The 13,120-nt window shown below is 36.5% G+C and overlaps 3 protein-coding genes and 1 long non-coding RNA gene across 4 annotated transcripts; 2 read left to right on the top strand and 2 right to left on the bottom strand.

Annotated features, from left to right (window-relative positions):
- Window positions 1-1,441: 1,441 nt before the first annotated feature.
- LOC110847478 (maternal protein exuperantia) lies at window positions 1,442-4,162 on the top strand. The gene is made up of 6 exons (XM_022094432.2): window positions 1,442-1,600; window positions 2,061-2,278; window positions 2,681-3,003; window positions 3,099-3,265; window positions 3,361-3,603; window positions 3,697-4,162. Exons 2-6 carry the CDS (start codon window positions 2,064-2,066, stop codon window positions 3,904-3,906), a joined length of 1,158 nt encoding a protein of 385 aa, XP_021950124.1. The 5' UTR covers window positions 1,442-1,600; window positions 2,061-2,063; the 3' UTR covers window positions 3,907-4,162.
- Window positions 4,163-4,278: 116 nt separating this feature from the next.
- On the bottom strand, window positions 4,279-5,114 carry LOC110847489. The gene is made up of 2 exons (XR_002547654.2): window positions 4,867-5,114; window positions 4,279-4,784 (listed from the first exon to the last, which is right to left on the bottom strand). It is a non-coding gene; the product is annotated as an uncharacterized LOC110847489 (long non-coding RNA).
- A 717-nt stretch (window positions 5,115-5,831) lies between these two features.
- LOC110847462 (sorting nexin-2) lies at window positions 5,832-9,426 on the top strand. The gene is made up of 14 exons (XM_035850216.1): window positions 5,832-5,990; window positions 6,273-6,557; window positions 6,670-6,714; window positions 6,821-6,936; window positions 7,021-7,102; window positions 7,164-7,214; window positions 7,310-7,597; window positions 7,669-7,699; window positions 7,791-7,892; window positions 7,984-8,057; window positions 8,166-8,258; window positions 8,333-8,476; window positions 8,542-8,694; window positions 8,783-9,426. The coding sequence occupies exons 1-14, from the start codon at window positions 5,865-5,867 to the stop codon at window positions 8,831-8,833; spliced, it is 1,641 nt and encodes a 546-aa protein (XP_035706109.1). The 5' UTR covers window positions 5,832-5,864; the 3' UTR covers window positions 8,834-9,426.
- Window positions 9,427-11,499: 2,073 nt separating this feature from the next.
- On the bottom strand, window positions 11,500-12,867 carry LOC110841958. The gene is made up of 4 exons (XM_022087661.2): window positions 12,282-12,867; window positions 12,043-12,186; window positions 11,839-11,978; window positions 11,500-11,763 (listed from the first exon to the last, which is right to left on the bottom strand). Exons 1-4 carry the CDS (start codon window positions 12,525-12,527, stop codon window positions 11,559-11,561), a joined length of 735 nt encoding a protein of 244 aa, XP_021943353.1. The 5' UTR covers window positions 12,528-12,867; the 3' UTR covers window positions 11,500-11,558.
- Window positions 12,868-13,120: the final 253 nt, after the last annotated feature.

A 13,120-nucleotide genomic window follows, 5' to 3' on the forward strand; every position in this document is an offset into this window, starting at 1 on the left:
AGGAGGCGTATATGCTTCAATAGTAATACTGATAAGCTCAACTTAAACAATTACAATATCATCGATTGAATAATTTAATGCTCAATTCATCTCAGTTTCTTAATGCCACACTCGCTTTGCGTAACGGACATATCAATGTATTCCATATTTTCACCAGACAAGTTCCAAGTTGTATCAATCTGAAGTGACTTGAATATCGGACTTACTGAAAGCTACGATTTGGTCCTGAGAGGAAAAAGAAGTAGAACATGGATGATGATGATGATGATGAGACAGATATTATTGCCTTTTGAACACTAGACGAGAGTTGTGAAATGTACAGCAAGCGAGTCATCTTCCTTGGAAAATTGATTGCTCTTCAAAAAACTTCTTTTAATAATGGACGTTCTGGAATTTTTCGTTATTGGGATTTCCTCTTCATTCCGCTTTCCAACTTCTTAGGATTAGAGGATATATGAATGGAGCCGTATTTTTATACCAAGACCTTACGTCTCGTTCTCGACTCCCTATCCAGAATCACCTATAAAATGTCTTTAATCAAATGTCGACCAAGGAATATCCACACAAGCAAATTAAACGCAATTCCCTCCTTGTCAATGATGGTGTGGTATGTCGAGCAACTTTGAATGATTTCCTTCCAGTCGACCACAATGAAAATGCAAATTTAGACAGCTATCCTCCACACAATCTTTAAGCCAGCCAATGTTAAAATATAGCAGCTAAATTCGTCGTTCGTTGCTCCTAATGCGATTTGCGACCTATATTTCGATTGTTAGTGGTTTACGTCAAAGATATTCTGGATGTGAACTGGAACTGGACGATTACAATGCTAGGGAGAAATATATTACAGGTACATAGATGCATTCAACTTCACAAGATGAAAATGTCCATACTCCATGTCCATGCTCTCTAAGATATCATTCTTACGTTATGAATACCACGTTTTGAATGATTTATGACCGATCACAATTTTGTGAGTGGGTGGGTGTATGTTCATATCATAGAAATCACTTCATATAAAGCACAGGTGCACACGAGCAACAACTTTCACCAGAGATTTTTCACACCCTACTCCCTCGATAAAATATCCAACTTTCCAAACAAGGGAACCTTCCCTAGTGTAAATTTCTGACTTTTCAGAAAGTTGAACACATTATACCAATTCCAATCAGTCTACTCCTAGAATAAAAATATCAACCATAAACAAAGTTAAGCTGCAATATGTTCATTACTTACTCTAGATTTTAAACCTGTTTTTTACCATCATTTTAGAACGACGTTTTTTATCATCAATTTGTGAGGGACACAACAAATTTTCGTCAGTAGAATATTGGGTGACCTGAGAGAAAGCCGAGGAGGGGCGGAGAGGTCAATGGCAGCGAGAGGAGTTTGCGTGGAAAGAGCGAGAAGCATCATCATCACCATTTTAATTCATGCTTCAGCCTGATCCAGCCTTCAGTCGCGATCCTTCCTCCACTTGAGGCACACGGAATTTTCTCTGCCGGCTGATCGTATTTTTATCCTCATCCTCCCCGATTGTCAAAACCTACTTTATCCAGATCTTATCATTTGTCACTTGAGTACTGCTTCAAAAACCAAGGTGAGTCCTTTTTAAGGTCAAGCAAATAGGGAGACTATTTTCTTGACCTACAGACATAACTTGACAATGGAGGATTGAACCAGTGTGGTAGGCGTATTTTTCCTAGTGTGTGTGTCAGTCAGTGTCCTTTTATTTCACATTTAGCGTATTAAAATTGTAAAATAAAATTTCTCATCAGGTTTTTAAGCACAAGTTGATAAAAATTTAGTTGATTTTCTAACAAGGTCATAGACGAGACCAAACACTCAAATTTTCATCTAGAGTAGAGTCCTTTGCGAGATTATTTGGGAGGTCATCATCGAAAAAAAATTGTTCAACACTTTATTTAATCACAATTTGATTCCAAGTATAACTCGTGTAGAAGTTTGACAGCGTAAATGTAATCTAATGAGGTTTTATTTCCCGTGTTGATTTTTTTATTCCGTTCTGTTCTTTTCTTGGTTCTTTTCTTTGGATATAGAAAATGGCACCAGTTTCTTCAAGCACCCTACCAGCGGGTCAGTACAAGGTTGTGTCGATCGCCCTGGACCTCACTGGAAAAAAGTTGATTGACGAGATTTGCCAAATTGGAGCCTATTGCGACACGGAGAAGTCTTTTTCGCAATATATCATGCCATTTCGAGATATCAGTTCGTCATCTATCAGAAGTCATGGCGTTAGGATCTTGACCACTTTTGGGTAAGACGTGGACATTATCAATCCATATATACATATAGACCCAATAGGTAGCAACGACCAACGTAGAGACCCAACGTAGCAATAAGCCGACGTGCTCTGATCATGTCGCCCTTTCTCTAATGGGACATCATCATTTCTTTATTGGCAAAAAAGTTGATTTCAACTTCTGTATTTCATTCCTCAAGTTTTCTTTTTATTTGAGTTTCTCATTGTCCCCAAGAGGCGATATTTATCGATATGAAACCATGTCTCTCTAGTTAGTCAGTTTTGTCTTCTTCTTTTTACTTTCCCCCTAATATTTGATTTAGTTCACTCCACTCCTCCATATCCTCGTGATGGATTAAGTTAGCTGCGAGTATTATATCTTGCAAGTTTTGTAACTATGTTTAAATCCGTCCACAGAAAATATCGGGTTTTGAAAGAAGCATCCACGATGAAAACACTTCGGACCAAAAGCGAATTTGCGGGCTTGAGCGACTTTATGCAATGGCTGAAGGAGATGAAGGGGGGCTCCGATGGAATCATTCTGGCGTATCACGACAATAACCGAGACACGGTCACATCGTTCTTATTAGAAAGCTGCAACCGGTTTAAGCTGGCAGACGACTTTTTCAACATAGTAGTTGGGTTCATCAATGTTGAAATACTCGCAAAGGAAATTTCAGAGGAGCCTGACTCTGAACTAAAAGGAAAGAATCTGACTCTTCGTGCACTGACCAAAGAATGTAGGTTCACATTTTTACTGCTACTTTGTTAGTTATTAAATTGTACCTCTCTTCTCATTTAAAAAGAGAGTAATAATAATTCTATTACTTTTAAGTGTTAACCAATGATCAAGTGAAAGGAAACAACAAACGAGCACTGTCAATGCAAAGTGCAAGAAATAGAGCCGACTATACCTACATGGTTCTGCAGAAACTGACAAAATCTGAGGGTGAAGTGAAAGCGTCTGATCAAATCATGAAACTTTGTGCAAACCGTGTCGATGTAAGACTCTTCACAATTATTATTATCTTATTTCATTTTTATCTTCACGAATTGAATTAGATGTTTTAAATGACAATTTTTAATTCACATGATAGGCTTTGAAGACCTTGGCGAAACAACAAGTGGCGTCAGAGAAAATTCTAACATTAAAACCATTGTTTGCCGGATTGATGCGAAAGAGTACCAAGGATAGATCTAGAGCTGTCATTCTTCGGCGATATCTGATAAATGCTGAAATTGATTATGCAATGCTACTGCAAGCTTATGAAAATGGGTCAGGATCTGAAGAGTCGGTCTCTGCCGTCATTTCTAAAACTACTGCTGTCAACAGGGAAAAAGTAAGCTCGAGCTATAAAAAATTGCGTAATAGAATATGTTACTGTCATGCTATAATATTAAATATTATATAAATATTAATTCCTGTTTTTTAGGATATGGAGGAGTTGGTAGCCACGATTATGTCTCATTTCAAGCATGGAGGCGAGGAAAAGAAGAATGAAAAAGGGGTTGAAATTGGACAAGGCGAGCCTACTATTACTATTACTACTGTTGTGAATGAAAGTGCAACATCTACCTCATCTACCGAGTCGGATGATGACGACTTCGAAGAAGCTCATGAAGATGAAGTTGCTGAAAAGTAATGTTTGTTGTGAACTAATTATGTAGCTAAAAGTCTCATGCATAATTATTTGTTCCTGTTTTCTGAATGATAACATTGTTATGTCAAATGAATTGATAATTAGATGTGTTTCAACTATTTGCTGTATTTTATATACAGCATTAAGTTCAAAATCAATGTGTGCTTTACGATGCATTATTGTTACCTGAAATTATTTGATTGTTATTTTTGTCATCGTTGTCAAAATATCAATAAATACACTGAATTTATATAATTATTATGAATAATGTATTGACAAACAACCCCAAATCACAAAATATGTAAACTTTCCTAATTAATTTAAATGTAATTGTGCTAAGAGATGATAGTTCAACTAGAGAATTCTAAAACAAGGTTTTCATTAATTAGCTATAGCCGACACTCTTTTTATTGCTTGTTAATACTGAATCTGAAACAAGTATCAATTTCTGATTGGGTTTGTCCTTAATTGTGATTTCTAAATTTTTAATATTCCATTCTGCATATTTGTTATTTTGAGATTGCTCCTCGTCGATGAGGTCGCCCACTTTGCTAGCTGCATGAGAGTCTCTCATGGACCATAAATAAAGTATCCCTTCGTGGTTTGACCCCTTAATTGGAATTTCAAATCTAGCTTCTTCGGATGTACTGAAATTTTTCGAGTCGCCCAAGTCCACGCTTCCAAAACCTACGGGTTCTCCCAGGAATGAGACCAGTGCCTGATTGCTCATCAGAATGTCTCGTGCTTGGACAAAATAGGGCGAGTCCTTCAGTTTCTTTTGTGTCAAAAATCGCATTAGCAGTGCGTTTCCTATTACAAATACCCCACCTATGGACGCAACCTTCATAAGGGACTGTACAGGAATTCTATGCATTTCCAACCTGTAACATCAATTACAGAAAATCAACCAACAGGCAGTTAATAATTTCGTTTCATAATAATTCTATAATAAGAAATGCACACTTTTTGCTAAGTTGAAAGGTTGTTCTATCCTGCTGGGCTTGCAGAGTTCAAGTAAGTCACACTGTATCACTGGTGAAGTGCTTTTATTTTAAATATACTGATATAAACCAAAATTGCAAATTGTCTTTGATGTATATATGATGTTACTATATGTGTCTCCGTGTTGTGTACTTTCACCATGTGCCGAAGTGCAAAACAAATAAATATTTTTGGTAGTTTTGGTTTAGTTTAGCGCTTCAGTTTTAAATACGTGGAGAGTTCCCCAGCGAAGGAGAGGTGCTGCCGTAAAAAGATTGCAGACTGTATATTTTTTCTTGAACATTTTGGCATTTTGCGAGCAAGTCACGAGTTAAAGTATTCGTCTTCATCTGATGATGAGTTGTATTTATTACATGCACCACATCCCCTGGTTCTATTAATTAACTATCATTAGAATTAGGTAGGAGTTAACTTATTTTGTTTTGACATAATTTACTCTTACTCACTACTATACTACGTACTAATACAGACAAATCTATGCAAAGAGGAAAAACACGTCCTGTCGTTGTAGTCAGTAATAATCGTTATCTTAAATTTCAGTCCGGTTATTGAAATCTGGAAAATTACAAAATTCGATACATTATTACAACAAGATTATTATTTTAGTTAAACGTGTAGAGTAGAATGCTGTGGCGTTCAGAAACACTTCCGACTATTAAACAGATATATGCAATTTGTGATTTTGGTAAAGTTGCAATAAAAACCAAATAAGTCCGCAGAGGATTTTAAAAGAATATAAAAACTGACTAAACATATTTTCTTAGATTAAGAGTTTTGAGGCTGGTCATACTCACATATATACAATTTCTAGTTTAATTTTAATTATTGTGCAAAAGATACGTAACAATAGGTTTAATGTCTTATAAGTGTTGAACAGATTGATTTTAGATGAGATCATTATAAGACTATAGTATTTTATATTTTGTTAAGTTCAAACTAGACTAGAACTTGTTCTTGTCATGGCAGAAGAACATCAAAACTCAGAGTTTAAAGTGCCTCCTCCTACAGACGAGTTGCAAAATGCCAAGAAAAATGGGGCGGATATTGACGATGATGACCACGACTTGTTTAAGTCAGCAATGGAAGTAAGTAATACTTGGTCCTTAGTTGTGTCTTGTACCTTTTTGTAACAAAATGCAAACTATGCTGTGTATACATATGTAATTCTGATTTAGTCAAATGAGTAATAAGAATAAGTTTGTGTATTTATTTACATGCATTGCATATGTAATGCAGGAAACGCCTACTATTTTATAGTTTAGAGCACAAAGATCCCTTAAATTTATTATTATTTCGTATTATTCTTAATTTTGGTTTGTCTCCAAAATTTTAAATATATAAGTAACATTGTTTCTGATTGTCTACAGTCACCAATGACAGACACTGATAGAACAATTCACGAAGACGAGATTGACCTGAACGATGACGATGATTTTGATACGTCCAGCAGCAGCCCATCAGGGATGAATGATATTCCTGGTGGTCCTAACAGCGACCCTTCGCCAATTGAAAGTGAGAAACATTTCGGAAACCACCTGGATAGACAAAATTCAGACTCGACACCACCAAAGTTTTCAAACAACGGAACAAGTTCTTCGCCAATTGAACCGACTGAGCCTTATAAAGTGGAATGCAATGAAAAACCGGCGGTGGTAAGTGATAATGTAATACAATGTAATACATAACGGCGACATGGCGTGCTACCAAATATGTAATTTTTAGGATTCAAAATTCCCGTTTCAAAATTCCAATTACATTTTTCAGGTTGATTCTGCGGGTACGAGATCTGATAATCACGATGATGAAGATGTAAGAGTAAACAATAAGCAACAAATTGTCAAAATATCTACACGACTTTACTTGATCGACCTACGTTTCTTGCCACTAACTTTTTGCATCTTTTTCCATTTTTCAGCAAGGAACAGATCAGTTCCTAGAAGTATCCGTTACTGAACCACAGAAACAAGGGGATGGAATGTCATCATTTCTTGTTTATCGTGTAACTACCAGAACAAATATTGCCTTGTTTCGGTATGTTTATTATTCTAATTTTATAATAATTATGTTCATTTCTACTAGTAATGCAATAATATTGACCATGTCGTTCCCTTGCAGGAGAAAGGAATTCGCCGTGTGGAGGAGATTCTCAGACTTTCTTGGCCTTCATTCCAAGATGGCTGATAAATATTTGAAAAAGGTACTATCCTAATATGCCAGTTAATTGCATTTTAAATATTCCCCAAAATTTTCCCGTCTAGGGACGAATTGTGCCACCAGCTCCAGAGAAAAATGTAATTGGAACTACAAAGGTATACTTTAGTACCCATTTCCCCTTTACTAAATTATTATAAGCTGTAAATATTATAAGATTATCTACAAACGTTTTGTCTAAAAATCCAAACAGCTCAAAATGTCAGGTCAAGCAGAAAGTTCATCTGGAGGTCACAATGCCAATCAAGCAGGGGACTTTGTTGAAAAAAGGCGTCATGTTTTGGAACGTTTTCTAAATCGTATTGCCGTTCATCCTTTTCTCAGAATTGATCCAGATTTTAGAGATTTTCTTGAAATTGATTCCGATTTGCCGAGGTCAACTTCGACCTCAGCATTGAGTGGTGCTGGCGTTGCGCGGTTCTTCAGTAAAGTTGGCGAAACAATGAGCAAAATTTCATACAAGATGGATGAAAATGATCCTGTAATAACTATTATCAAAACTGTTGACTCATAGTGCTTGATTAAAATTTATATCCCATGTCCCTTTTTTAGTGGTTCGAAGAAAAGATTCAAAACATTGAAGGTACATATTTAAAAACTAGCATTTATTATATACTTTAATTATCATGAACGTTTATTAAGCCAGCTTGCTAAAACATTTTCGTTTCGCCCAGCTCTAGAAAATCAGCTACGAAAAGTTCACAATAGCGTTGAACTTCTTGTTGCAAACAGAAAGGAATTAGCTCAATCAACTGGGATATTTTCAAAGAGTGCAGGTTAGTGCCATGTATTTTGCGTAATTTATAAAACATTTATGCATTGTTGGCCTTCGAGGTTTTTGTTGACCTGTAATGGCTTTCCTTTCAGCCATTCTCAGCAACTCTGAAGAACACACAGGATTGGCTAGGGCAATGGCTCAGTTGGCAGACGCTGAAGATAAGGTTTGTTTTTTATTAATACAAAAAAAAACAAATAAAATAAATTTTAATGGTAATTAGAATTCACACAGTAAAACTAATAAATTTGACGCTTATTGTGTTATGTTTTAGGTGGAGCAGATGCACAATGAACAAGCCAACCTTGACTTTTTTATGTTTTCCGAATTACTTAGGGATTACATAGCTTTGATTGGATCTGTAAAAGTGAGTGCATAACAGTACATACGCATAACTGTGTTTTTCTGTATTATGGCGTACATAATTAATTTGCATTTTAGGAAGTTTTTCATGAGCGAGTGAAAGCATATCAAGTATGGCAGCATTCTCAGCAAACCTTAAATAAGAAACGAGAACTCAAAGCAAAGTTGGAACTGCAGGTTCGGAATGACAAAATTGCTCAAGCTCGGGAAGAAGTTGTTGAAGTAAGTCTTAATTATGGTTACTAATGTAAGTGTGATTATTAATTGTTTTTAAATACAACAAATAGTGGGAGGGGAAAGTTGAGAGGTCGCAAGAGGAGTTTGAAGCCATTTCAAAAGTGATAAAAAAAGAATTGGAGACATTTGAAAGCGCACGTGTTAGAGACTTTAAGAAAACAATTATTAAATATTTAGAATCCCTTCTTACTCATCAAAATGAGGTACGTATGCAGCTAAGATTTAACATGAGTTTAAAATATATTGTAAATTATTCTAAAATTAATGCGTAATTTCTTTTACTGCGTTTAGTTGGTAAAATATTGGGAGGCGTTTCTTCCAGAAGCGAAAGCAATTGCATGACCAGATCCCAAAAATCTCTAAATTTTTTGGGAATGATAAAGAAGATGCATAATTCCTATGTTAATTACCAAATAGACAAATATAATTTCTTTACCTAAGAAATCAACCACTTCAGAATCTGCTACCTACCAATACCCAGTATCCTACTGATATACACATTAAGAGATAATTAAGCAATTGAACTGAAACAATACAATATTTTTATGCTTTGTACATTGTCAGCAAATTTGAATATCTATTCCATTTCGTATATCAATCAATCAGGTCTATTACAAGGAACGTGGATAAATATGAGGGAGCTAAGGATAATCTAACGGTGTGTTTAAGAGTGCATGTGTGTATGTATATGCATTTCAGAGTACGAAACTGATAAGTCAAATGTGTTGACATAATTAAATAATATATATATATGTGACTATCAACCCAAACATTCGCTTCAGTACCTTGTACTACTCTAAAAAATATTACCAACAAATTACATTGCCAGCTTTAAATGATATAGAATATGAAAAAGATTATACTTTGTATCTCACAGTAAAAAAACATTAATTGTCATAATAAAAAAATAGAGTTTTGATGTCATTCCGTTAAAATTTTTCCCAAAACAGGATTAATTTCGATTCCGTTGGTATGCATAAAGAAATAAATAAATAATAAGCAGTAGTGTATCGACCGTAGCAATGGATCCCTTGGGGGGTTGTTCGTCTTGTACGAGTGTGTAGCTAGCTGTGTAAATTGAATCCATAGCTGTAAATGTGGAGAAAGCAACAGGATGATAAAGAAAGCTAATACCACAGCAGTCCTGTAACTTACAACCTGTAACAGAGAGGAACAGATACGATGTACCATCGTCGACATTCTGTTTGTAAGGTTATTTTGAATATATGGCGAAACATGCTGTTGAGATGATTATTCTTGTGTAGGGAGCCAAGTCAAATGGACTTTTTCTCCAGCCCAACTTGTGCATAGTTTACAACAATGGAGAGAATTGGTTGTGCAGAGGCGTGCAAAGAATTTGCAAAGTCTGTCCAAAAATGTTTGCCTTTGGTGGAGGATGGGAGTAGGGTGGTGGTGGAAGCAGTAAGCACATTCCGGAGAAAGTTGGTTTTCTCTTCTCTCCTCCTCCACCTCCTCATCGTCGTCGCTCCATGGACACACTGCCGCTGTTGCTGCTTTTCGAAGGACGGTCTGCGGATTGCGGAGCCAAAGGTGTTACTTTCCCTTCAATAATGCAGTAAGTAGCGTTGGTAGAGCAGCATGTATATAAATATTGCCACAGTCAGTCGATGGGTGGCTGTATTTGCTTTCGTCTTGCTTGGTCTGCTCATGTATGTAACTCATGCCTCCTTGCTTTCTCTCCGTTTGTGTGTGTGTGTGTGTATTTGTGTGTTTGCTATAATACATTATGGTCTGCTTGGTGGGTGAGTGAGTCGGCATTTGGACAATTTGCTTTATAATGTCGCACATTGGAGTGAGAACGAGAGAGGTTTTCATGCAGGCTGAAGGAACGACACGGCTCTGGCATTTTCCATCGCATGGAAAATCAGAAAAATGTCGCATGTCGAATGTCATGTACTAGTTCTAGCAGCAGCAGCAGCAGCTCCTTATTTTCGGGACACGGAAGCCATTGCGAAAATAAACGACAAGTTCATGTGTGGCTGATTTTCTAAAGTGTTCCTTCATACACATGTGCTCTTAGGCAAGAGGACAAACTTATTTCTGAACCCACCGTGTGCTTACCTGCATTCGACACAGGCCGTGAGTTTGGTTGAGAAAGACTACCCAGCCCAACGGAGAGTAAGAGTAAAATCCAATATATCGCTCATACACTCCGTCTTTTTACCTGGCTTGGCTCTCACAGCCGATTACTTTTTCATTAGCTTATTTCGCACACATGCCACTCATCCTCCTTTACCTGTAGTACCTACACCCTCACGCTTTCTATGTGCATACCCCCACACATTGTGATGATGGGGATTTGTGTGTGCTTTAACAACCCGTATCAAACTTAAATTACAACGTATATACTTTTTATTTTCAATCGATAGTTGTGCGATAGTTGTGTGTATCGGGATGGGCATGACATGCGACATGTAAATATATTATGTTTGTATTGCGTTTTGACAATTACTGCTAACAGGAATACAAGCATTCATGGGTGGGTGGTATGGTTATATTTATTTATACGCATACGAAAAGCCGTGCAGGGACTTTACGGGGAAGATTTTCCATCCTTGGAGTTTAATTAGATATACATAGCTGAGGATTATTTTCGTCTCATCCCCAAACACTCTATCCATTTCCATGAGGTGGCTGAAACGGAAAGCTGGAGGGTGACAAGGTTAAATGAGGTATTCGACGATCATCAATCTTTATTTACTATTGACATTTTCTATTCGGGTTACTTTTTACAACCAACTTTCACCTGGCCTAAGATTCATCATCCATTATTTACGTGCATCCTAGCTCCATCGTACATATTCTGCATTCGGATTACTTTGAATGGAGTGAAAAGGTGATGGCCCAACGATGATATGAGTTGGACCGGAATAGAAGTCTAATACATATTTACATGCCCATAATGTATATAGTTCAAAAATGTTATGCGCCCTCGACAAATGACGCTCGTGTAATATTATTGTGGATGGTTTTATGTAGTCAGTAGATTGGCGAGAATAACTTTATTTTATTCTAGCTTCTTTACTTCACATTCATCAAAAAAAGTTTAGGAAAGCATATCATGCTCCGCCAGCAGTCGAATGTGGTGAATCACGTCTTGAGAACTCAGGGGGCATCCTTGATATCTATCCGCACAAAGGGTCCCGTTCAAAAATTTTTCCGTCTGACCCATCGCCACTGCTTCCTCCAAAAACTTCAACGCTGTATTGCTTGCACATTGTTGAGAATACTCTTTACGGTAGTCGCCAGATCTATTCACAAATTCACAACCACGCCAAATATCAACTATTTAGTGAGGCACGCATATCGTTGTAAGTAATGATTACAGTTTTAGAGCCCGTATCAATGTTTTCGTTGTATGTGGAATGTAAAAGTCATCGGGTATGTGCTTCCCAGTCTGCACCAGTTTTCCCAACTCACATAATGCAAATGGAAAACATTGACCGTCATCTAATTTTCTGAGCAACTGTGTTATCAAAAAAATATGAAAGATTAGAGTATTTGTAAAAGCATGAAACAATTCATTTTACCTTAAACATTGATTCTGCAAGTTCATCTCTTCTGCAAAGTTTGTGCAAATTGACTTCTCTCCTTCGACGACGGCCAGAAGGATCTCCAAGAAATAGGTTATTCATATTAAGTGGCAAAATTTCAATGTATCTAAGTACAAAAATCTGCAAATTAAGATTGCGATCGTTATTTTTATAGACAACTTTTACAATCTACCTCTACAATTGAATTAAAGTTACATAAAATTCAAGTGCACAACCTGAAGCATAAGTAGACACAAGAAAATTAGTTCAAACTGATCGACCCTAAAATACCATCCGAATGAAGACCCCAGGGAAATATTGGAAATAAATCCATCTACTTGAGATCCAACGTATGAGGATAAGAACAGGAACAAGTTCGTCACATCTCCATAATTATGGAATGGCACTCGAAACCCAATATAATCGTTTTTCGATGAAATCGTCAAATCTGATATATGACTAGCACCCAAAAATAAGGACATTATTCCGAATTTTTATAGAAAGAATCAACCTATGCTCTGTTTTTCTGCACACTGCAACTCGTCTCAACAGTGACTTATTAATGGCCTTATTGTATCACGAATTAGCAAGATGGCAAAGCAAATTAGCCAATTGGTAAGCAAATGATGTGCAAACTTCAACAAAGACAAAACCCGTGTTCATACTGGGAGAAAGAGATCAATATTTAGTTTTACTTACGTACAGCCACATACATGCATATACGCCATTCTTTTGTACATACATATTCGTGTCAACATAACATTTGTCCTCTTTTAAGGAAGCACATGCATATAAAGTATGTGCAATTATCAGACCCAATGCAGCTCATCCAATTCCTGAGTGCACATATGTAGGTAAGTGTGCAATATATTTATGCATGTACTGACGATCAGTACATAATAGCTACATATTTGAAATGTTTTGTTTAATATTTGAATTACAAACTTTGTAATTACATAAAATAATCTTTACTGTATAATTCTGGCTGTTGGTCGTAAAACAATATCCCTGGTCGTCGTTTTTAAGAATTTTTGAGCAGTTGCTAAGAAATGGTGCATTATTTAGAGGAATAATT

This window comes from Folsomia candida, unplaced genomic scaffold (assembly GCF_002217175.1).
Source record: "Folsomia candida strain VU population unplaced genomic scaffold, ASM221717v1 Fcan01_Sc001, whole genome shotgun sequence".
Classification (NCBI taxonomy): Eukaryota; Metazoa; Arthropoda; class Collembola; order Entomobryomorpha; family Isotomidae; genus Folsomia; species Folsomia candida.

Excerpts from the sequence above, each read along its gene's own strand:
- LOC110847462 (XM_035850216.1), top strand. The coding sequence starts at position 5,865 with ATGGCAGAAGAACATCAAAACTCAGAGTTTAAAGTGCCTCCTCCTACA. Across the intron at positions 6,715-6,820 it reads ATAATCACGATGATGAAGAT|CAAGGAACAGATCAGTTCCT; the intron begins GTAAGAGTAAAC and ends TCCATTTTTCAG. Across the intron at positions 8,695-8,782 it reads TTCTTACTCATCAAAATGAG|TTGGTAAAATATTGGGAGGC; the intron begins GTACGTATGCAG and ends TACTGCGTTTAG.
- LOC110847478 (XM_022094432.2), top strand. The coding sequence starts at position 2,064 with ATGGCACCAGTTTCTTCAAGCACCCTACCAGCGGGTCAGTACAAGGTT. Across the intron at positions 3,004-3,098 it reads TCGTGCACTGACCAAAGAAT|TGTTAACCAATGATCAAGTG; the intron begins GTAGGTTCACAT and ends ATTACTTTTAAG. Across the intron at positions 3,266-3,360 it reads TTTGTGCAAACCGTGTCGAT|GCTTTGAAGACCTTGGCGAA; the intron begins GTAAGACTCTTC and ends TTCACATGATAG.
- LOC110841958 (XM_022087661.2), bottom strand. The coding sequence starts at position 12,527 with ATGTCCTTATTTTTGGGTGCTAGTCATATATCAGATTTGACGATTTCA. Across the intron at positions 12,187-12,281 it reads TGTGTCTACTTATGCTTCAG|ATTTTTGTACTTAGATACAT; the intron begins GTTGTGCACTTG and ends CTTAATTTGCAG. Across the intron at positions 11,764-11,838 it reads TTGATACGGGCTCTAAAACT|ATCTGGCGACTACCGTAAAG; the intron begins GTAATCATTACT and ends ATTTGTGAATAG.